The 22,154-nt window shown below is 43.5% G+C and overlaps 1 protein-coding gene across 2 annotated transcripts; it reads left to right on the top strand.

Moving 5' to 3' along the window:
* Positions 1–890: 890 nt before the first annotated feature.
* On the top strand, positions 891–21,131 carry TBC1D9B (TBC1 domain family member 9B). Of its 2 annotated transcripts, XM_066197555.1 has the most exons (22): positions 891–1,051; positions 3,344–3,454; positions 5,322–5,440; positions 6,458–6,686; positions 7,340–7,598; positions 8,270–8,477; positions 8,610–8,822; positions 8,982–9,143; positions 9,718–9,868; positions 10,222–10,436; positions 11,167–11,284; positions 11,944–12,229; positions 12,876–13,005; positions 14,146–14,244; positions 14,960–15,028; positions 15,802–16,042; positions 16,333–16,398; positions 16,543–16,614; positions 17,026–17,076; positions 18,125–18,172; positions 18,611–18,717; positions 19,518–21,131. In XM_066197555.1, exons 1-22 carry the CDS (start codon positions 934–936, stop codon positions 20,208–20,210), a joined length of 3,765 nt encoding a protein of 1,254 aa, XP_066053652.1. In that variant the 5' UTR covers positions 891–933; the 3' UTR covers positions 20,211–21,131. The 2 variants fall into 2 exon arrangements, with proteins under 2 accessions (XP_066053652.1, XP_066053654.1); XM_066197557.1 differs by lacking the exon at positions 17,026–17,076.
* Positions 21,132–22,154: the final 1,023 nt, after the last annotated feature.

Raw genomic sequence — 22,154 nt, 5'->3', positions numbered from 1 at the left:
ACAAAGGCATCAGCTGGGATTAGGGCACTGCACTAACAAAGAAGATAGATCATCCAGGGTTAAAGGACTTATAGCCTAAAAAAACCATGGCATTCCCGCCTTCCTGGGAGCTGGGCAATAAGCACAGAGATGGCAGATGTCAGTCTTTTCTGCTGTTTCAACACTTTCAGAGTTTGCCTGGAGGCTCTCTAGTGGTTTTTGAAACAAAATAGTGGTTCACTAAATTATTGGGGTGCTGCTCTGCAGCCAAGGGATGAGAGGCAACTGCATGTCCCGCTGTCCCGTGTGCTGCGAAGATCATCCTTGGAGTGGCCCACAAGCTTTGAGCGAGCTCCAGAGCTGCAAAGCGAGCACCAAAATGACCCAGCTGCCCGGAGGGAGATGCCAGGACCCCCACCCTGAGCTCCCGAGGCTGAGATGCTGGAAGTGTGTGTTCTTCACGGCAAAAAGGGCAAATTAACCCCCATCTTCCCAGAGAGGAGATGGAAGCATCGCCAGCCTGGGCAGGAGAGCTGGACACGTCCCTGCTGTTCCAGTGCACGACAACCCTCTGGGGCGGATATTTTTCAAAATTCCAACCTAACCCCCACCCACTTCTCGACACAACTTCAGGCCGTTCAGCTCAGGTCTTTTCAACGCCACAGTGTGCCACGGGTAGGCAGAGGAGCTTTGCAGAGCGCGGCGTAGACCCCCGACTGCCCACCGCGGACAGTCGGGGAGGCGGCACCGGCGCCGTCCGGACGCGGGGCTCGAACCCGCGGCCCTCGGCGCCGCGGAGGCAGTGAGGGGGCCGGGCCGCCAGAGGGCGCGGTGGCGGCGGGCGCGGTGCGGGCCCCGTGACCCGGCCCGGCCGCTCCCCCCGCGCCGCTCCCGCCCCGGCCGGGCCGGCCCAGCCCAGCCCCGCGGGCCGCTCCGCTCCGCAGCCCCGCCGCGATGTGGCTGGGCCCCGAGGAGGTGCTGCTGGCCGGCGCGCTGTGGGTCACCGAGCGTGCCAACCCCTTCTTCCTGCTCCAGCGCCGGCGGGGACACGGCAAAGGGGGCGGCCTCACGGGTGAGGCGCGGCGGGGCCGCGGGGACGCTCCGGCCCGGCCCGGGGTCCGTGAGCGCGGGGCGGGGGTGGGAGGGCCCGGCGGGGGGACGGAGCCGCGTCCCGCCCGTCTCCTCGCTGCTCCTCGCTGCTCCTGGCTGCTCCTGGCTGTGTGTGTGTGACCCCGGAGCCCCACGGCCGCGCTGTCCGCCCCCGGCCGGGGCTGTCAGCGGTCAGGCCCGGGGAGCTGCTGCCGGGGAGGACGCAGCACTGACGGAGCGCCTGGGACCGTCTTCTTCTCTCGTCAAAAATGGCTTCTCAGCCCTGCTCGCATGGCTTTGAATTATTAAGATGGCTTGTTTGAATATTTTATAGATGTGTGTGCTTTTATAAGGTGTAGAGGACGGCAACAAGACGTGATTTATAGCTAGTAGCAGGATGGAAGTTGTGCTGTACATGGGTCAGGGGTGAAGCTGTGTGGGTGCAGCCCAGTGGAAAATACCCCTGTGAGTGGAGGACAGCAGTGTTTCTGACATAAACGGCTAAAATAACCTGACTGCCACCAAAGCGGAATGTTAACAACAACAACAACAGATCCCCTCACTTTTAAAAAAACCCATTTATGTGCAGGATGCTTTCAAATTCGTGAATTTCAAAGATGTGAATTTTACTTCTGTCAATTACACACAGTAACTGTCATGTATTAGCCCTTTTAGACAAACTCATTACAGAAATGGTGCAGCTGTTAAAACATCATTAGCATATTTCATCTTTTCACAGTGTTCAAAATTATTTTGAACTGCTGTGTTTGATGTCACCTAACTTGTGCAGTTTTGCGTATAGGCCTGTGCATGTATTCCACAATTTTCCATTCTTTTCCAAAAAGAAATGACTGGTGCTATTGTGGGAACATTGGAAATTACGTGTTCCTGATGGGTCGAAGCTTTGAGCTGTGTTTACTTTTTGTGGTAGTGTGGCTCAGTGAGAATCTTCTTCAGGGCTCCTGCAGGTGAAAAGCCACGTGTCTTTCAGGAGCTGTGCAGCTGCACAGTGACGTCTCAGAGTCAGAGTGGGATGTTCAGCCGAGCTGGAAAGGTGTTGGAGTTGCTGTCAGGCTCAAGTTATTAAACATCTCATTACCGGTTTGTGTGTCAATATTTGACACTTTCAGTATTGTCGTAGGAAGGATTCAAAATCAACTTTTAATCCGTATCCTGCCTAAAACTACATAAGAAACCCGGAGCCCAGACAGATCCTGCTGTGCTGGTTACATGCGTGTTTGGTTTAGGCTTGTCACGTGGGCTTGCTGTGGGTGATGTTTCACTGCAAGGACAATCAGTGGTATATTCTTAATTTGTTAATTGCTACATACATAGCCGGGAGAGATAAGGGAGAGGAAGTGGCATATTTCTTGATTAGGAATGAGATATGGATGAGTACAGTTTGCACAGGCTTACCGAAACCCTGGGAGCTGGGAATTGAAACTGGATCCCCCACAAAGGCAGAGCCTGAGGAGTAACCGTGCTCCCTCTCCAAGTTCTAATACTAGAGAACTTTTAATCATGAGTGTGTTGCAAAGCTAATTTGCGTTAAAGATGCTCATAATGCATTGTCTAGAATAACAAAACAAATAATCAGATACCTGTTTTGTCTAATTGAAATAAAGACTTCATTGAAGTAAATTGATTTGCTTTACGAAGTCAGGTCCATCAGCATTTACTCTGGAAGTGTCTCCTTTCTTATTTAAGATCATATAACAATATTTTGACTTCTGTATTACCAGATTTTGAGTTGCTGACATCTTTGTTTAATCAAAGTACTTCTGGAAACATCCTTGAAACCTGTGAGCACCAGTTTTTCTAGATCTACTTGATTCCATTTGAACAAGTTATCTATTTTTCGCAGAGGTGATACTGAAAAATACAGTGTTGAAAACTCTTACGTCTTTTAGCTTGGTAGGCTTACAAATCACTATTAGAAGCAAAAGCCCCAGAGAAAAACACATTTCACTTTCATTAGAAAACTCTTCTATGAAGGCAGGGGACTATAATGAGGCTTAGTAGGCATTTAATTGCCATCTAAACTGTATAAATCCATTACCAGTGGGACAGGCTGCAGTTGTTTTTTAGGTAATTTACCTCCAGTGACTGGATGTGTATCTCCATTTTCTCAACCAAGTGCAGCAGCTCTTCCATCACAACTGTTCACAGGCTGTGAGCATCAGCGTTTTCTGCAGTGATCAGCCTGTGTTTTTGCTTAACCCAGTTCTTTGTTTTGGTGTTACACTGCTGTAATTTCTGTCTCTTTGCTTGCTAGGTCTCCTTGTGGGAACACTAGACGTGGTTTTGGATTCCAGTGCCAGAGTTGCCCCATATCGGATTCTGCACCAGACTCAGGACTCTCAAGTGTACTGGGCAGTGGCCTGTGGTATGTGACTCATGTTGGGGGCTGGATTTGAGTTATTCTCTTGTCCTTTTGGTTAAGATGACCAGTTATCCCACATAGGGATGTCCTATGACTGCTCAGGACATTCCCAAGACCTTCTGGTGATGTAGTGGAAGATTCCAGAAATTACAAAACTCGGTGTTATTTAAACTGTAATTGAGGAACTTGAAGCTCTGCAGAAGCTTCTGTTTCTGCAGATGTTAGGAATTTTCTTTCTTCCAAGATGTACCTTGTGTTTGCAAGGTTGTAGTGAGATTGTGCAGAGAGTAACACGTGCTGGTTTTGGTGGGATGGTGAGTGTTGTGCTGCTGCTTACCAGGAGCATGGCACAAGATGGGAACATGGTACAGTTTTCAAGGTACCAGAGGTACTTTGGGGAATCTCTTGGTCCAGTTTTTGTTTTTTCTATTATTTCTGGCCTGGAATAGATGTGTATATAGATCTGTAAAATGGACTAGAATAGTATTTTTTTTAAAGTCAAGGATTCTTAGCCCCTTTTACTTGAAAAATGTAACTGCTGTTTTAGAATTTTATAATGCAACCATCTGATGCCTGTTGGTGAACTTTGATTAAAGCTTTAGGTCCTAATGCTTGCTAGAGAGGAAATATCTCCAGACATATTTGTTAGACCAACTTAGTTTATAATAAGAATCTTCACTTCTCACTTTGTGGTAGAGACATAAAATCTGATCATGAGGGAATCATTTGCTAGGCCCACAGAGGGTGGTGTCTTGTTTTTCCTCTTCCCGCTTTCTCCCCAGGCTCCCTTGCAGAGCTACCTAAATTCTGCAGAGGAGATGTTTAGATGTTGCTGTGGTTCACAGAAACTCGGGTTCCCCTTTGAGGAGGGTGGAGGCAGAGCACTAAGAAAGACAGAAAATAAAATGGCCAGTCAGGAACTGCATAGAAAAAAGGAGAATATTTAGTGCAGATCTGTAATTTTATGGTATGTTGACACTCAATAAGTTTTTTTTTGTCCAATTTCAGGAGTATTTTAGTTGATACTCTCTGTATCTCAGTTACTTTTAAGCAATGCAGCATGTAGGAGTGAGATGGGCTGGGTAACACCCAAATAGAGTTTGATAAATTATTGTATATAGTGAATACGAGTAAATATGCTGTCTTCATTCAAAGGGTTTGGTTTTGTTTTGTTGTTTTTTTTTTTGTTTGGTTTGTGGTTTTTTTGGTTGGTTGGTTGGTTTGGTTTGATTTGTTTTGTGGGGTTTTTTTGTTTTGTTTTGGGGTTTTTTGCCTGGGTTTTTTGGTGTTTTTTTTTTTTTTTTATCATGTCTGGTTCTCATTCTGCTGTCAAAGTAAGAGCACTGGCATTCCTTTAAAGTTATAAAATGTATACTGCTCTCTAGTTGAAAAATGCAAATATTTTATTTATAGTTCATTGTGTGTAAATACTATTGGTATTTACAATCTAGTCACACATGCAGCTTCAGCTCTTCAGCACTTTGTTCTTATAACCCTCCTTGCAGGAATCACAAATTTTTACTCTTTCATGTATGTCATTGTAATGTTCTTACAAAGATGTCAGTTAGTGAGGCCAGGCTTATTTTAGCAGTTTGGCTGCTGTCACTTGGTAAGATGGTGTGCACTGGCTGCAGGATGATCTGTTGGTCGTGTGCTGAGTATCCTTGGTGACAGTGGAGACATTTTATTAGAAACATAATGTTGGTGTTTCTAAAATATAACATAAAATACCCTTGACATGTACACAGTCGGTGTTTGTGATTTATCCTAATCACTGTTCAGTAATGATTAGTTTCCTGCTGTGAACTTGGAGGAAGAAAGACCTTGTTCTAATTTTTTTTTTCCTTTGGTCTTTTTCCCCTTCAATTAGGATCATCTCGTAAAGAGATCACAAAGCATTGGGAATGGCTGGAGAATAACTTGCTGCAGACTCTGTCCATCTTTGACAATGAAGAAGATATCACCACCTTTGTCAAGGGCAAGATACATGTAAGTGACATGTTTCCCTGAAGGGCTTTCAGATTCTGAGAAAGGACTGGGAGGTGGTTGTAAGAATTCTTTATCCTTTTCAGTCATACATAGGTATGAAAGTGTCATGGAATGCATACAGCATTGTCAACATCAGGTCACAGAGCAAATACTGAACAAGTATATTTGAAGGGGAAGGGTTAAGAGCAGTAGATCTCAAGGAACAGCCTGCTTAGGATGTTCTGACTAATCCAAATAAAATACCTATTTAAAATCCTTTCCAATTATGCCTTTGATGCAGGGAGAATGGTTTAACAAGGGTTCATCTAGGAACAAATGGAGGAAAGAGAGTTCTAGTTTGCAAGCAATGTACTTGCCTTGCCAGTGGTCTGAAAGGCACCTGGGTTGTAAAGGAACTGTACCTCAACTTCCACTGACTTTGGAGTCAGGTGCCTGCTGGTTTTGCAGTTAACACACTTCAGATTCCCAGCCCACAAATCCTCCAGAGCAGAAGCTTATAAATACAGTTCTTTATTGAACTGGAGGAAGTTGCATCTTTTTCAGCTCTCCTGTCACATTCTTTGCATTTTCGTCGTGTGTCTATGCATGAAATAGATTGTGGTCACTTGTTTTTCCTCCTGGCAGTCATGATCTGACAGACTGCAGAGTTGTGCCCTTCCTGGCAGATGATCTTCTTCCAGTTGAAGAAGCATGTGTACAAGTGAAAAGAGACTTCAGTTCTCCTGCAGGGTGTTCCAGGTGTTCCCAGGCCAGCCATGAGGAGCTCAGTCAAACATTAAACATGAGTGCTTGTGGCATGTGTTCAGTAGTGGATCCCAGATCCCAGACTCCCACAGGATCTGTCTGCCCTTTCTGCTTGTCTTTGCTGTTTCTGACATGACAGGTTAAGTGCTGTGTCTTGTTCCTTTGTGCCTTCTGGATTGCTGCCGTGACCGTTTGCTTTGTACATTATTTCTGTCAGCAGGCACCTTCACTTCTGTTTCTCCTCTCTCCTCCCATGTCCTTTCATCCTTTCAGGGCATTATTGCTGAGGAGAACAAGAATGAGCAGCCCCAGAGTGAAGAGGATCCAGGTAAATTCAAAGAGGCTGAACTGAAGATGCGGAAGCAGTTTGGGATGCCCGAGGTGGAGAAGTTGGTCAATTACTATTCCTGCAGCTATTGGAAGGGACGTGTCCCCAGGCAGGGCTGGCTGTACCTCACTGTCAACCACCTCTGTTTCTACTCCTTCCTGCTGGGCAAAGAGGGTGAGTTATGAGTCTGCAAGTTGTGTTTCTGTCATTTCCCATGATCTTTTCAATTAGTTCTGTGTGAACTCATTTTTAAGATGACAGGTTTTTTCCTTTTAGGAATCCTTGAGCTCTGTCTGGTGCAGCACATAAATCAGTTCTTGCTCTCATGGGCACTTCAGTGCTGTTTAGACTGAATGCCTGAGTCATTTTTTAAAACATTTCTCAACTTGTACATCTGTTCTACTCAAACTGGATTACTTTTTACAAGTAAGACTGGGTTAGAGAATGAAGCAGTATTTTTACCTTGGTGAGTTTTATCTGAAACACCTGCCAGGACCCAGCATTTACAAAGCCCGAACTCCAGAGTCCAAAGCTAATTTGCTGGAAAGAAAGAATAAAAAATTGAGTAATTGTAGTTGAAAGCATTTATTGGATGGGAGATAGTCCTTTTGGAGCTGCATTATTTCTAGTCTAATTAATCCCAAAGGTTATTTCCAAGTATTTCTGGAGAACCGAGTTAAAGTGTGAAGAAAAGAACTGTCCATGTGTAAGAGAAGGGAAAAATGCTGCTCCATTGAGAGCTTACAAGCTGCTACACCTCAGTTTCTGTTTGGTTGTTGTTTTGCCTCAATTACAATAATGGTATTTTTTTTAATTCTTTTTCTCAGTTACACTGGTGATCCAGTGGGTGGATGTAACCCAGCTAGAAAAGAATGCTACACTGCTGTTCCCTGAGTGCATTAAAGTAAGCACGAGGGACAGTGAACTCTATTTTTCCATGTTTCTCAACATCAATGAGACATTCAAGCTGATGGAGCAGTTGGCCAACATTGCAATGCGGCAGCTACTGGATAACGAGAGCTTCCTACAGGACAAGTCTCTCCCAAAGCCCAGGAGGCCTCTTAAGAACATCTCTGCATTAAAAAGGTATTATGTTTCCAGCAGTGAGAAAAAAAGACAGGTAATAGAGGATTGTAAAAATAAATCTGCATTATTTTATAGCTCCAAGGTGCTGCTGGGCTTTTCTTACTCTAGGGGCTGCATCACTTACTTCAGTCATTAGCCTTCTGCTTGTTCTCTCTTTTTTCCCCATCCCAGACTGGAGCTGAATTCACATACACCCTCATGGCTTTCCCATGCATGGCTAGGCACTGTCAGAAGGAATTTTCAACTAGAAACTGCTGAAATTCATATGTTAAAAAAAAAAAAAAAGCCAAAACAAAACTGAAGGAAGAAAATTACACCAGCCCCTTTGTCTGAAGTTAAAGATTTATAAAAAGAAACAGATTTGTATTGTAATAAATCCTCCCACTGGGGACTGTTCTCTGCAGTTTCAGGATTTGATGTAACATTTCAGTTTTGCAGATGCACTTGCATATTTTATCTTATATTGCAGGACATACCTTGTCAGGGAGGCATGTTTGAAGGCTGAAAGAGGAGTCAGAGGAGGGGTGGCATGTCAGTTAGAGAAAGGAATACTAAGAATACACAGCACAGTCTGAAGCTTGTGGCTGGAATAAACATTTGACATTAGGGTTTGAGTGGGTTTTTCAAGTGAGTAAGAAAGTTTCAGGATACTGCCCTTTACTTTTCCCCAGAGACCTGGATGCTCGAGCCAAAAATGAGTGTTACCGTGCCACTTTCCGGTTGCCCAAGGATGAATGCCTGGATGGACACACAGATTGTACCTTGTGGACACCATTCAACAAGATGCATATTCCTGGCCAGATGTTTGTTTCCAACAATTACATCTGTTTTGCCAGCAGAGCAGAGGAGGCCTGTCATCTCATCATTCCTCTCAGGGAGGTGGGGATTTCTTAGCTATATGTTAAGACTGCAGTCCTCTCTTCTCTTTCGTGTCCTTCTGTCGTTTGTGCTGTGCTTTATGGATAATGGAAAACATGCCAGATCCAAATGGCCCTTGTCTTTGTGTTCTAGGTGACAATAGTTGAGAAAGCAGATAGTTCCAGCGTCTTGCCCAGCCCTCTGTCCATCAGCACTAAAAGTAAAATGACCTTCTTCTTTGCCAATCTGAAAGACCGGGATTTCTTGGTACAGAGGATCTCTGACTTCCTGCAGAGAACACCGTCCAAGAAACCCTGCGGCATCGACAGGGAGTGGAAGTGGAACGTGGCTGATCCCAGCAGCGAGGTACTAAGGAAATAGCTAGGAGGAACTTCATCAACTTTCCAGAGCAATGCTGCTCTTTACAGTGTGTTTGCAGTGCTTATCACCAGCCTGTGCTGTCTCTGTTAGACCGTGAGCAGAGGAGGGAGCGTGAGCTCAGACATTTTCTGTTCTCTTGTGCAGGAGATTCCAGAGCTGCCTTCCAGCAGCCCCCTGGCTGTCAGCCCCACGTCTGCTCTCAGCCATCGACCCGTCAGCTTCTGTGCTGGGCAAGTGCCAACAGCCTCCCAGGGACTGCTCAAACTCTTCAGGAGGAATTCTGAGGAGCTCTCTGGACCCAAAGGGGTAAATAATATTTTTATGTAAAAAAATTAACTTTAAATAGTTTGCAGTAGATTGCTGATTTCCTGGCCTGCTCTAGGATGGAAATGCATTTTATCCCTGCTCAGTATCACTGCTGTGTGTATCACGGTGATAGTGCTGCATAGAGATAACTTGACTGTCAGCTTACACTGTTTGTACTGACATACCTGAGATACTTGGCCAGAGGCTGAGAAATGAGTGTTACCAGTGGTCTGGGATGTGAATTCGTAGCTGTGAAGAACAACTTTTCTTCAGAGCAAGAAAGCAGGCAACTTGTATCTCTGCTTGCTAGTTAATCATCATGATCCATGGTTCTGCTTGCATGTATGTGGAGATTTGCAAGGTGTAGTTGTAAAGACTTGACTTTAAGCAAGGTCATAACTGATTCAGAACAGGGTAGATTAGTATATACACTCTTCAGCAGAAAGAAGAGAGGTTTTGAATGTCACAATGTATTTTCCCTGTGAAGTGCAGGCCTTATATACCCCAGAAATCACCTGTTACAAACATAAAAATGCAATCATCTCCTAAAATAGTCATATTTGTTCCTATGAAGGCAAAGGAGAAGATGAAGGAAGAGTCTTGGAACATTCATTTCTTTGAATATGGGCGAGGGATGTGTATGTACCGCACTGCCAAGACAAGGGAGCTGGTACAGAAAGGAATCCCAGAGAATCTTCGTGGAGAGCTGTGGCTCCTTTTCTCAGGTAGGATGTTGTGCTGCATATTTTGATAGCAGGAATAAGTTTTCTGCACATCCCAAAGGAAAAGATACGAATCTTAGGTCATTTCAGAAGAAATTATTGGCAGGTTAATCATCTGAATGGTACTTTGGGATGGCTTTCTTCATTATCCTAGTAGCTGTTTGGTCTCCTTTGTCTCTGTTTCAGTGTTGGGACCTAAACTCTAACATGATTTAACAATGAATTTGTTGTTATATTTTCACATCTATTTGTAGTTCACAAGTTCATGCAGTGCTTCTTGGCTCCCTCATCTCTGAAACTGAGAATGAAATCTGTGTTTCAAAGCACCAGAGGTAAAGCAGTGTTTGTCATTTCAGGGGCTTGGAATGAGATGGTGACTCATCCTGGTTACTACGCAGATCTTGTGGAAAAGTCAATGGGAAGGTACAATCTCGCTACAGAGGAAATTGAGAGAGATCTGCACCGCTCCATGCCAGAACATCCTGCCTTCCAAAATGAACTGGGAATTGCTGCCCTCCGGAGAGTCTTAACAGCTTATGCATTCAGAAATCCAACAATTGGGTACTGTCAGGTAAGAAAGAAGTCTTAGACTTGTTAGTCCTGCCCAGTGACCATGATTGACTTGGACTTTTTCTGCAGTTTTTTGTTCAGTTTCAAGCTTTGCCTTCATGCTGTCTGTGTAGTGGTGAGAAAGTAGGAAAGAAGTTATGCTGCATCATCTCTTAAATATCCTTTGAACACAGTATTTAAGTAGACTTTTCACAGTGCTGTTAGGTGTAATGTCAGTCTTTAATAGCTTTCTTGCCAGAGCCTTCCATAGTTCAGGAAAAGCATCTGGTTTCATTAAAACGAGCAAATTAATCAAATAAGTGATGTTGCACATGGACAATCTGTTGAAAATGAAGCCATTTGCTGGTTTGTGAAACAGCCTGGTGGAAATTCAGGTTCATTTTGTGTATTGCTGTGATATTACAGGTTCTCATTATGTTGTTCTGTTATGGCCAAATTCTTACAAAGACCTTGATGAAGAATTTGAAAATTATTCTTGTTGTTTATGAAAGTGTGTGACTAAAGGGCATCAAATTATTTGCTGCCTCATGAACAGAGGAACTGAAAACGGGAAGAAAAATTGGGTTAAGGTCATCTGTGGACTCAGATGCCAGGAGAAGCTGGAAATAGATGTGACTCTTAGTTTGCTGTATTCATGCTTTGAAAGTTTAGCTGGCCGATAGTAGCAGAGCTTTCATGAGGACCTCCATGTTTTCCCCCTGTACCTGAGTGTTTGCTGTGCTGTCTCCTAGGCCATGAACATTGTCACCTCGGTGCTGCTGCTGTACTGCAATGAGGAAGAGGCTTTCTGGCTCCTGGTGGCTTTGTGCGAGCGGATGTTGCCAGATTACTACAACACAAGAGTAGTGGGTGAGTCCTTGTCACATTCCTGCTGCAGCCTGGATTTTCAGCTGCACCAGCATCTCCCAGGAATATTTTGTTGTTCAGAACTAATTAAATTTTAAAGATAATGAAGCACAACTCTGTTCCTTTTAAAGTGGCAGGGGTGTGATGGAGACATAGGAACAGACACTACAGGCCTCCAAGGTAGTAGTTCTACCTTGTAGTAGCATGGAAGATGAAGTCACCAAAAATTGGTATCAGGAGGAACATTACTGAGTTTTAGTTTTCCTCATCTGAATGACATGTTAAATCTGTGGAACAGGCTCTCGGGCAAGGTTAGTGAATGCACCACTTCATGGTGCTTTTAAAGTTGGTTTGTATAAAAGACTATAGTCTGGTGTCAATACCATAATATCAATGATCCTCCACCCCTCCATTCAGGGCAAATGCACAGATGGATGAGAGGTTTTGTGTCTAGACGTTGTGTCTGCATGCTCTGCAATGTAGGAATAGTCTCATTGGTTTAACTGAGAACAGGGAAGAAAACTAACATCTTAATTTTAATTACAATGTTCAGAGGTTTGTATGAAATTTAGTGAACTCATACTATTTCGTTTAATAGCTGGTTGGCTTGGTACATGACACCACCATTTTGAGTTCGCCATTGTCTTGTTTGTCTGTTTCAGGTGCGTTGGTGGACCAAGGCATCTTTGAAGAACTTACACGAGAGTATCTTCCACAGCTGTCAGAAAAGATGCAGGACCTGGGAGTGATTTCCACCATATCCCTTTCCTGGTTTCTCACTCTCTTCCTGAGTGTGATGCCCTTTGAGAGTGCCGTGGTCATTGTGGATTGTTTTTTCTACGAGGGAATCAAGTTTATCCTGCAGGTGTCATTGGCCATACTTGATGCCAACATGGAGAAGTTACTACAGTGCTGCGATGAAGGTGAAGCCATGACTATTTTGGGCAGGTACCATTATTGTTCTTATTTATAACAGAATAGTAACAGTGGCCTTTTAGTCATCATCTCTTCCTACCTTATAGCAGATCATAGATAACATTCTGGGATGAAACTTGAACTCCAGAGAGGTTTGCTATTGCTTTCTGCAACAGCTGAAGTTAATTGTTGGCTCACTGATGGAGCAGTCCCATACTTTTGGAGCTGTTTTGCAGCATAATGAATTTGTGCATCTCAGTCTGAATTTTAATTCTTAAAGGTTGTTTATTTGAAGTTCACATATTAATTCTGGTTTACTGTTTAGAACAGATTCTGGCAAGAATCACCTTTTAGAAACATAAAACATTATCAAGCAGATATCTCCCAAGTCTAGTAAATGTAAAGTTTTCTTGTTTGAAATGGGAATCTCTTCTATGTGCAGCAAGATCTTCAGCATATGACTAGAAGCCTACTACTAAAAGAGCAAATACCCCCAAAAGAGGGTGAAAGTCAACTTCACTCCAATTGAGGGTAGCATTGCAGATTAGATGGGAAAAATTAAATTCTCCTTCATGTTTAGATTAGTGATACAAAATAGTTGGGAGTAATGCATATAGGATTTTTTTTTTTCTGGACACTAATCCTGGAATGTTGCATCTTTCCTCATTTTTGTCCACAGATATTTGGACAACGTAGTTAACAGACAGAGTGTCTCTCCCCCTATTCCCCACTTGCATGCACTGTTGACCAGTGGAGATGACCCCCCACTTGAAATTGACATCTTTGAACTCATCAAAACTTCATACGAGGTAAAGTGTTTTCTTGTTTTTTGCCCAAGAGATTTCTTCTCTACTAATGTCCCATTTTACACTTTGTGCAGCGAATATCTGAGCAGTGTTCATAGATTGAGATGCTTGGTATGAGTAGAACGTGACACTGTTGGCTGTTGCAGATTACAAAGAGTCTGCCTGACACCAGAGGGACTAAAATGAAGACTGCAAATAAGGAACAAGTTACAGACTAGAGATTTCTTCCTGCTTTGTCAAAAAAGCCTCCATTATCACTTGGATTTGAGGATTGTCAGTGCTAAGGAGTTAAAGAGGAAAATTCAGGCTAAAATTGTGAAGTACTCTGCAGAAACATGGAAGAATCCCAGTTCACATGTATAGGAATCCATTCTGTGAGCCACATCATAATAATAGGAAGGTGACCTCAGAAAGGTGCCAATACTGTTCAAAATACTTCCACACAGATAGAGCTGCTCCTCACAATCCATACTGAGAACAGACTGATAAGAAATTTGATTCTAAATGATGGCGAGAACGCAGGCACAAGAACTGATGTTTGGCAGTTCTTCTCCGTTAAGTGTGGGATCATTTCCCTCTTTATCTCATTTTTCACCCCATCCTCGTCTGGCTGTTTACAGTCAGGCAGCTGTCATTTTCCTGGGTTTTTGTTTGCTTCTTCAATTCTGCCATCTCTGTTTGTTCTTCGTTTCTTTTTATAAAAGAGTGTCACTGAATTCATATTACTTGTCTGACCTAATCCACAGAAAAGCTTCTTGACTGTGGTGTTTCTGGCTGAATCTCATGGGAGTCCTAGAGGAAAAACTGACAGGGCTGGAAGGAATGACAGCCTGTCTGTTCTCTTATCTCTGCTTGCAGTACAGAACCTGTATTTCTGTCAGTCCTGACAGATCCTTTTTCAGCTTTTCTGTAGAGACCTCTGATGTTGGATTTCTTACGAACTCTGAATTACTTCTCTTGCAGGACAGGAGTGAATAGGGAATAGAGCTCAGGTTTTTTCTCATCTTGCTGCTGGTAAAAGGCTTCTAGTGGGTTTAGGTGATCTCTGAGGGGATAGTACACTTGTTAAAGAATGTGTAATTGAAGATGGGTCGTTCTCTCTTCAGGAGATGACACTGACCTGATCTCCTTCCTTTCTTGTAGAAATTTGGCAATCTGAAGGCAGATGACATTGAACAAATGCGTTTCAAACAAAGGCTGAAAGTGATCCAGTCTCTGGAGGATACAGCCAAGAAGAGTGTGGTATGTGACTCCCAGACTGAATGAGCTACCAAATGGCACATTCATGGAAAGTGTTTTGCTGTGAGCATTGAGAAACTTCGTGCTGTAGCAGACCAAGTTTTAAGTGACTGAAAGAATGATTGAATGAGGTGTTTGGCATGGAGGGAGATAAAAAACACCTGTAGGCTTTGACATAGCCTCCCATGCCTAGTGCTATCTATTGTACTGCTTGCCTGGAACCTTTGAGAAAAGCTGCCTAGCAGATAATTTACTGCCATTTAGAGAGGGCATTAGGGAATTTTACTGAAGGGTTCATGGCCAAAGGGGAGTGTCCATATTTATTGCTATTATCTCCCATGTCCTAGGTGGAGAATCTCATCAGGGTGTTTATTTTACTGTTGTTCTTTAATGCATCCAAGTCAAACATCTGAAGATAAAAACAATAGGGAGGGGTGACACAATCTGCTCAGCCAGGTCTGCACAAACAGGAAATAAGCACAGTAAACTACTGAAAATGTCAGCAGTTTCTGCTTGACTGCAAACTGCCTTCCTGATTGGTTTCCAGAGGTATTAGAATAGTGATGTTTTTCTTCCCATTCTGTGTGATATCTCCTTGCACTTGTTCTCTTCTCTTCTGTGTTACACAAATTTTTCTGTGTAACACAAGATACGAGTTGTATTTGATTTTTCTGCTTTTGAAATAAATTGTTCACTCTGTTTTATCCATTAACTACAGGTCCGAGCTGTGTCTGGTGACATTGGTTTCTCTATGGAAGAACTAGAAGAGCTGTATGTAGTGTTCAAGGTAAGAAACCTTCCTTGAGAGTGAGGAAGAAGTGTTCTCACACACCGTACAAATAGCAAAGTGAGTTGAAAGGGAAGCAATGGCTTTGCTTTAATTATTAATGTGACCATCAGAATTTGATGTGGCATTCTGTTACACATGGTGCCGGTAGGACTGGCCCTATTACTATCTGATTAATTAGTTTTAATTTTTTTCCCACAAAGGTGGCCAAACCATATTCACAGTATTTGAATGATACTCAGAAAGAAACTGTAGAGTCAATGGAAGAGAATGTAACATAGCCCTGAGAATGGGGAGCTAGGATTGGCTGTACATCAGTTTTTATTCTCAAGTTTCCCATTGACCTCATCTGTAATTGTGACAAGATTACTTAAGGGCTTTGCCTCTATTTGTCAGCTTATATATTTGTAAAAGAATGGTATTACCCAACTGCATTTACCAAACTTGGTTGTGCTCTGTTGTAGACTCAGAAAGAGAGGCTTAGTTCTAAAACCTGCATGTTCCCTTTGCGATAAAGCCTTAGTGACATTTTGTTAAAACCTGAAATCATGTTTTGTATTTTCCACTTCAAATAATTCCTTGTGTTTTTCCTGAAATCTGTGTCTCTTCCTTCGTTTCAGATTATTTTGTTGTGAAGTAACACTAGGAATCACAAGGCAGATAATGTGTTTCCTGAAATGTCTCTTTGCTCCCTCAATGCTATTCTTGAGCTGTGGCAGTCTCCACTCCTGTGGAGCAGCCTAATCTGCCCTGTTAATCCTTTCCCTCCAAAGGCCAAGTACCTGATGAGCTGTTACTGGGGGAACAACCGTGCAGCCGCTGCCCGCCGGGACCAGAGCCTGCCCTACCTGGAGCAGTACCGCATCGACATGGAGCAGTTCAAGGAGCTGTTCATCAGCCTCACCCCCTGGGCCTGTGGGGCACACACCCCTGTGCTGGCAGGGCGCCTCTTCCGCCTCCTGGATGAGAACAGGGATTCCCTCATCAACTTCAAGGAGTTTGTGACAGGAATGAGTAAGTGGTGCTTTTGGAGAAAATGGAATGCTGCAAAAAATGCGTCTGTCCTTTTCCAAGAAGAGAAGTGAAAGGAGATAATGGTGTGTTCACTGTCACAAGGGGGGAGGGTAGCAGGAAGCCTCAAATTGAACAAAATACACCTTTTTGGTGTGGATTTCATTATTGATTCTGCTCAAGACTTTGAGCTGTCATTGTATGGGAATTTATTCTGGTTTGAACCTGTGAGCAGAGGGTGATTCTTCATCATTAAAGTGCTATTTTTCTTAACTTTTTTTTTTTCTTTCCAGGTGGGATGTACCATGGTGACCTCACTGAAAAACTCAAAGTACTCTACAAACTGCACCTGCCTCCTGGTGAGTGACTGCTTCTATGTACTACTGCTATTGAACATTGGCTGCTCTGACATCGACAGGGGGTGCCTCAGGAGTTTTGCTGATGAAGTGGGTCATACTGGTGTTCAATTAGAGATTTTAACATTTGCTTCTCTGTGAATACAGCTCTGAATCCAGAGGAGGCAGAGTCTGCTTTGGAGGCCACAAGTTATTTCACAGAGGATGTGACAACAGAAGGTAATGCAACACCGCTGCCTTTCCCTCTCTGTTAGGCCGGAGTTGCAGCATAGGTCCATGTGCTCTGAACAGTGATTTTGTGCAAGGCATGATCTCGTGCTTGCAATGTGTTAGGATTGCCAGTGTGTTTGAGTTCACTCTTTGTTGCACGATGGGGAAGAAGTTTGGAGCTAAAACTCCTTGGTGCCCATTCCATGCAAGATACAGCATGCTCTGAAGCATGGGCACAGACTGCTGAGGAGGAGCAGTGTGCTTTCACCAGCCCCTGTCTCTCACCATGATTTAGAGTTTTTCATGCAAGTCTCATTGTCTCTTCTTGTTTTTGTTTCCTTCTCTGTGTCTCTGTGTCTGACCTTTTCTTCTGTTTAATCTGGTATATTGTCCCCTCAACCCCTTTTTCTGCTGCTCAAGTATCTCCTTTTGTCTCAGAGCTGGATATCTGCCTGCACTGTGAGTCTCAAGGTCAGTCCATGGATTATGTGCATGCATTGAGCATGGCTGTGGTGCTGATACCACCTGCCAGCCCAGTGTGCTGATGTAAATACTCTGAAATTATTGCTGATGCTCCTTGCTCATGACACTTTCACTATTAATAGTCAGTATATTCTGACTATTGAGTTTCAGCCTTGGTCAAAGTAGGTTTTGTCTGGCTTCTTTCAGTGGAATTCATCTCATCCTAGAAACAGGTGATCAAAAAGATGTTCAGAACAGAGTGGGGGGAGTGCTAGGCATGCTGGCCTGGGTAGGTGATCCCTGTGCCTACTCCACAGTCTTCCAGTTTAACGGAATAAGGATGCATGGCACTGAATTGCCAAAGTGTTGGTAGACTAGTTTACTGCATTTCTTAAAATACAACATTAGAGATTGTCAGATGGGAGGTCAAAGTATGTCAATCATGCTAAACATTTACTAAAACACAAGGATGCCCAAAAAAATCTGAGTAAGTGCAAGAGATAATTGTGCAGTTTGGTGCTGGGTGGCTGATTTAACAGTCTGAGTTGAACCAAGACTTCCTATTTGCTGCAGTGACAGTGTAGGGAACCAGAAGTGAAGTTCATGAAGTTAGACTGCAAAATGCTCCCAAAATGTCAGCTCAGACAGTGAATAATGAGGAGTGTAGGCATTAGTCACACATGTGCTCAGTAGTGGTTTGGGTTTTTTCCATTCATTATCTTGCTTTGGATGACTGAACATCCTTGTCTTTAAGCCATCACACTGCTTTCCTTTCTTATCTGTTGTTTTCACGCTTTCTTTTAAGACCTCTGCTCTCTACCTCAGCTCTTCAACCCACTTTTTGAGTGTGACTCGTTATCCAGCTCATCCCATCAGCCTCGTGCTTCCATCCTGTTCTGTTCACTCCTCTAACCATGATATGGGAGTGTGAGATCTAACTTCTATTAAACATACTCTTGTATAGTTTAAATTTGTATATTGAGTTGTCTTGAGTTCTTTGTGTTTTGTATGACTGAAAATCAGCTATTAATTATTTTATAATTCCATAATTCTTCAGAAACCCAAGAAGATAAAGGAAGGAGAAATGAGAATGGTCCAGAAAAAGGTAATTTCATCATCAGTAGACCTCATTCTAATCTTGTCTCTCTCATGTTATGATCTGTTCATAACAGAGGAGACCTTGCAAAGTGTCCCTTGTGGACAGACGTAAAGCAGGAGGTGAGCTGGGAAATAAGTATCCCTTATGCCCTACTGCTCCAATTCTTTTACATACCAAGATCACAGCATTTGTAAATCACGTTTGGTAAGTTGTCAACTCAGAGAGTTCATCTGTGAGAAGTCAAACTGATGTAACACTGTTGAATTTTTTGCTCTACTGAGCTGCATCAGATAAACCAGCAGGAAACAATGCAGCCTTACTGGAAGATGTTTTCCTGGGCTGTCAATAACACCTTCTTCAAGCCCGATTTTTGTTGGCTCAACATTTGCTTCTTAAGTCTGAAGTCATAAACCACCTGATTACTGGCTTGTTCTTGTCTTGCAGAGGAGAAAGGTACCAGTCCACAGGACTACAGATACTACCTAAGAATGTGGGCCAAGGAGAAAGAGAACAAGAAAGAAACCATTAAAGATCTCCCCAAAATGAGCCAGGTAAGAAAGGAATATGAAGATTTCCAGTTGAATCATTGGCAGCTTAGTGCAATTTTGCAGTATGTGCAGCCATTGATTGTGCCAGTATGTTCAGTGCTTGCCCATAGCTTTCCCTGCTGTTTTGGTCTCGTGAGCTTTAGAACCTCTAATTCCGAACATTTGTGTTGAATTCTGCAGTGGGTATGGACAAACTGCTTTGTATCAACCAATCAAATGTAATGGATTCATTCTCTCCCTCACACACCAGTTTTTCCTATAAGAACTGTACTCTGTGTTTTCCCTCCAGAGCCAGAGCAGGACGTTTCAAATATGCCATCAGTCACAGAAACTTGTTCGACTTTTTTGGTTTCGCATTGCTTTGAGTTACAGGTGCTTGGTGGAGAGTGAAGAATGTGGTTACAAAAGGGAGAGTCAGATGACTGGTGTGATCTTTTCTGTCTCTAATTTCCTTGATGGGTCCTACTTAAACCAGTTCAGAAATGCTTGGAAGCTGACCACAGAAGAGTAGAATAGAAGTAAAACTTCAGGTTTTCTTAGCATTAGTGAATATATGTGACTACTCTGTTCGTCTGTCAGCAGAAAACCCACCACTGTTAAATTGCCAGCTGTGTCTCAAATTAGCCACAACAGAGAGGGGGCAGTTTGTCTGTGTCAGACTGTTCTGAATCAGTACAGTAAGTTGCCACTTGGTGGGGAGGCAAATGAGCAATGAGTCATTTGAGATGGTGCCTGTTGCTTCATCTGCCACTGACAACTTCTTTCAGCCTGATACATGATTATTTGGTCTTTGTCTTTTAAAGGAACAGTTCATAGAGTTGTGCAAGACCCTTTACAACATGTTCAGTGAGGACCCCGTGGAGCAGGAGCTGTACCACGCCATCGCCACTGTGGCCAGTCTGCTGCTGCGGATTGGGGAAGTTGGAAAAAAATTCTCCAACAGGCCCACAAGGAAGTCTGAGGACTGCAAAGTAAACAATACCCAAGATACTGTGAGTGAAGAGGAGTCACCAACATCTGAACAGAGTCAGAATTCAGCAGTGGAGCAGCAGCCCCAAGCTGACCATGAGGACAAAGCCAGTGCTGATGCTCAGCCTGAAAAAACACCGCAGGAAAACCAAACTCTAGGAGATGGGTCAGGGGAAGGACAAGGCTCTCCTTTACAGCTGCTATCAGATGATGAAACCAAAGATGATATGTCCATGTCTTCCTACTCCATGGTCAGCACGGGCTCTCTGCAGTGCGAGGACATCGCGGACGACACGGTGCTGGTGGGCTGTGAGGGCAGCAGTGCAGCTGCCAGGTATGGCAGCACCATTGACACTGACTGGTCCATCTCCTTCGAGCAGATCTTGGCCTCCATGCTGACAGAAACAGCCCTTGTAAATTACTTTGAGAAAAAAGTCAACATTCTCCAAAAGATCAAGGATCAGAAGAAGGTAGAGAGGCAGTTCAGTTCATCCAGTGACTATGAACTTTCCTCTGTGTCAGGGTGAACTCAAGAAAGCAGGAGTTGTCTTTGGGAGATAAAACAGGAAGATAGTGTGGCAGATGGCAGGATGGTTCGGTATTTTCAGTTTGGGATTTTTTTGTTTATTCAGAGACCAGAAACTACACAATTACAATAGAATCCAGTTGATAAGGGGCTCCTGACAGTGACTGTATAGGTGTTTCTTTGGCTACTCTGGCTGAGAGAATTAGGTTACATTCTTGAGAGCCATTAGAACCTAATAGCCCCTGACATATAGAATTACCATCATAAATTATGCATGTCTGCCTTTTGCTATCTTTTGTTTCAATGAAGTTTTATTTCAGACAGTAACTGCTCCTTGCCTGCCCTTGTTTGCTGTAGGTTCCTGAGTAACTTGCACAGCAGATGCAGCCTGGCTTGAAACCATGCTCACCTCTGGCTGCCAGTCTGAGAGCTAATGCAGTGTAGTCAAGTGCTGTAGGACTCTGACCTATAAATAATCTTGTACGTTCTTGTAAGCTGTTCTGTGACTCAGCAGCTATAAAGCAAATGTGCCCCACTGCTCCCAGTACCGAAGAACCAGACACAGACATTGCTCAGACCTGCAGGTTTCTTTCACATGTGATTTGGCATTTTTGTAGTGTATGATCACTTACTTTCTCCTTCAGAATTCAGGAATTTTCAGGCAGATGTGGTTTTCTACCATTTGCTTTTCTGTTTCTTTGAAAGCCGTTGATTTTAGTTTGTCTGGGAAGCCACAAGCTCCTTGACTTCAGTGCAGAAGTGATACTGAGTCAATCAGTGGGCCCATGATGGTTATAATAGGGGAGTAAGTTCCTAAAATAGAAGTCAGTAAATCAGCCTCAGCATTCCAGGGCAGTGTCACACTGGTCTGCTGGACTGTCCCTGTCGGTACATTGACTATTTAGTGCTGATTCCCTGTTTTTCCTAGCTAGTGATGGGTCCAGTTTTTAAGAGGACCCCTAAGAATACTATGATCAGTCAGCCCTCACAAATGCTTGGAGCAGGAAGTTGTGCAGGAACACTGTGCTTCCCACTGCTGCTCCGTGTCCTTTCCTGAGAGTTTAAAAATGGGTGTGCTCTTAGAAACTACTGCACATCCGAAGGCATTTGTACCTAAAGGGGAAGATTTCAGAGCAGTGTGGCTCTGCCATCAGCCCCTTATAGGAAACCTCAATACCAGAGCTCATTCCAGTTAGAGGCAAAATAACTGGGAGACTGAGGAGTGGTCTTTTAAATCAATTAAAACCAGAGGAAACTATGAGTTGCCCTTCTGGTAGCAGGGTGTGTTCTCCAAGGGAGGAGAAGTAATGCTGTTATTACAGATAACTCATCTCAGCACAGAGGCAGTGGCCTTGCAGGGGCAGGGCAAGAGATGCTGCTGCTCGGCCAGAGCAGACCCCGCACTGAAGGCAAGGTTTGATCCAGCTTTTGGCTGGCACTTGGGATCTAAAGGTAGGAAGGACACATGTGGATGTTCCCATTTAACACTGCTTGGTGTGCTACTCAGTGTTAATTCATCCTCGTGACATTTTTGGTCTGTATTCACAGCTGGTACATACTTCTTATTTCTCTGCCTCCTCTGTCCTGTATCACTGGAGAGCAGCCATTAGTAAAATTGCTTTTACTAATTATTCAGTAATTTATTGTAATTTTTTTAAAGTACAAATAATACATGTAATTTTACACTGTCTGTCTTACATGTCATGTATTCAATAAATGAATCAGAATCCTATGGGCTATTGGGCTGTCATTTATTTTTCTCAGAGCTCATGGAGCTGGTTCTTTACCCAGTTATGAGAAAGAGCATGTCACCGAAACTCTGGGAAAAACAAAAACTCTCCAACATTTTTTAGTGTTAGAGAATCAAGGCATTACTTTATTCTGGCCAGGATGTGCTACAGAAATAATTTCATCCACACATACCCAGGTGTGCAGAGAAAATCAT

This window comes from Chamaea fasciata, unplaced genomic scaffold (assembly GCF_029207755.1).
Source record: "Chamaea fasciata isolate MVZ Bird 193981 ecotype frontalis unplaced genomic scaffold, bChaFas1.0.hap1 SCAF_15, whole genome shotgun sequence".
In the NCBI taxonomy this organism is placed as follows: domain Eukaryota; kingdom Metazoa; phylum Chordata; class Aves; order Passeriformes; family Sylviidae; genus Chamaea; species Chamaea fasciata.
The sequence above is the reverse complement of the archived record's forward strand: the minus strand, read 5'-3'. Positions and strand labels throughout refer to the sequence as shown.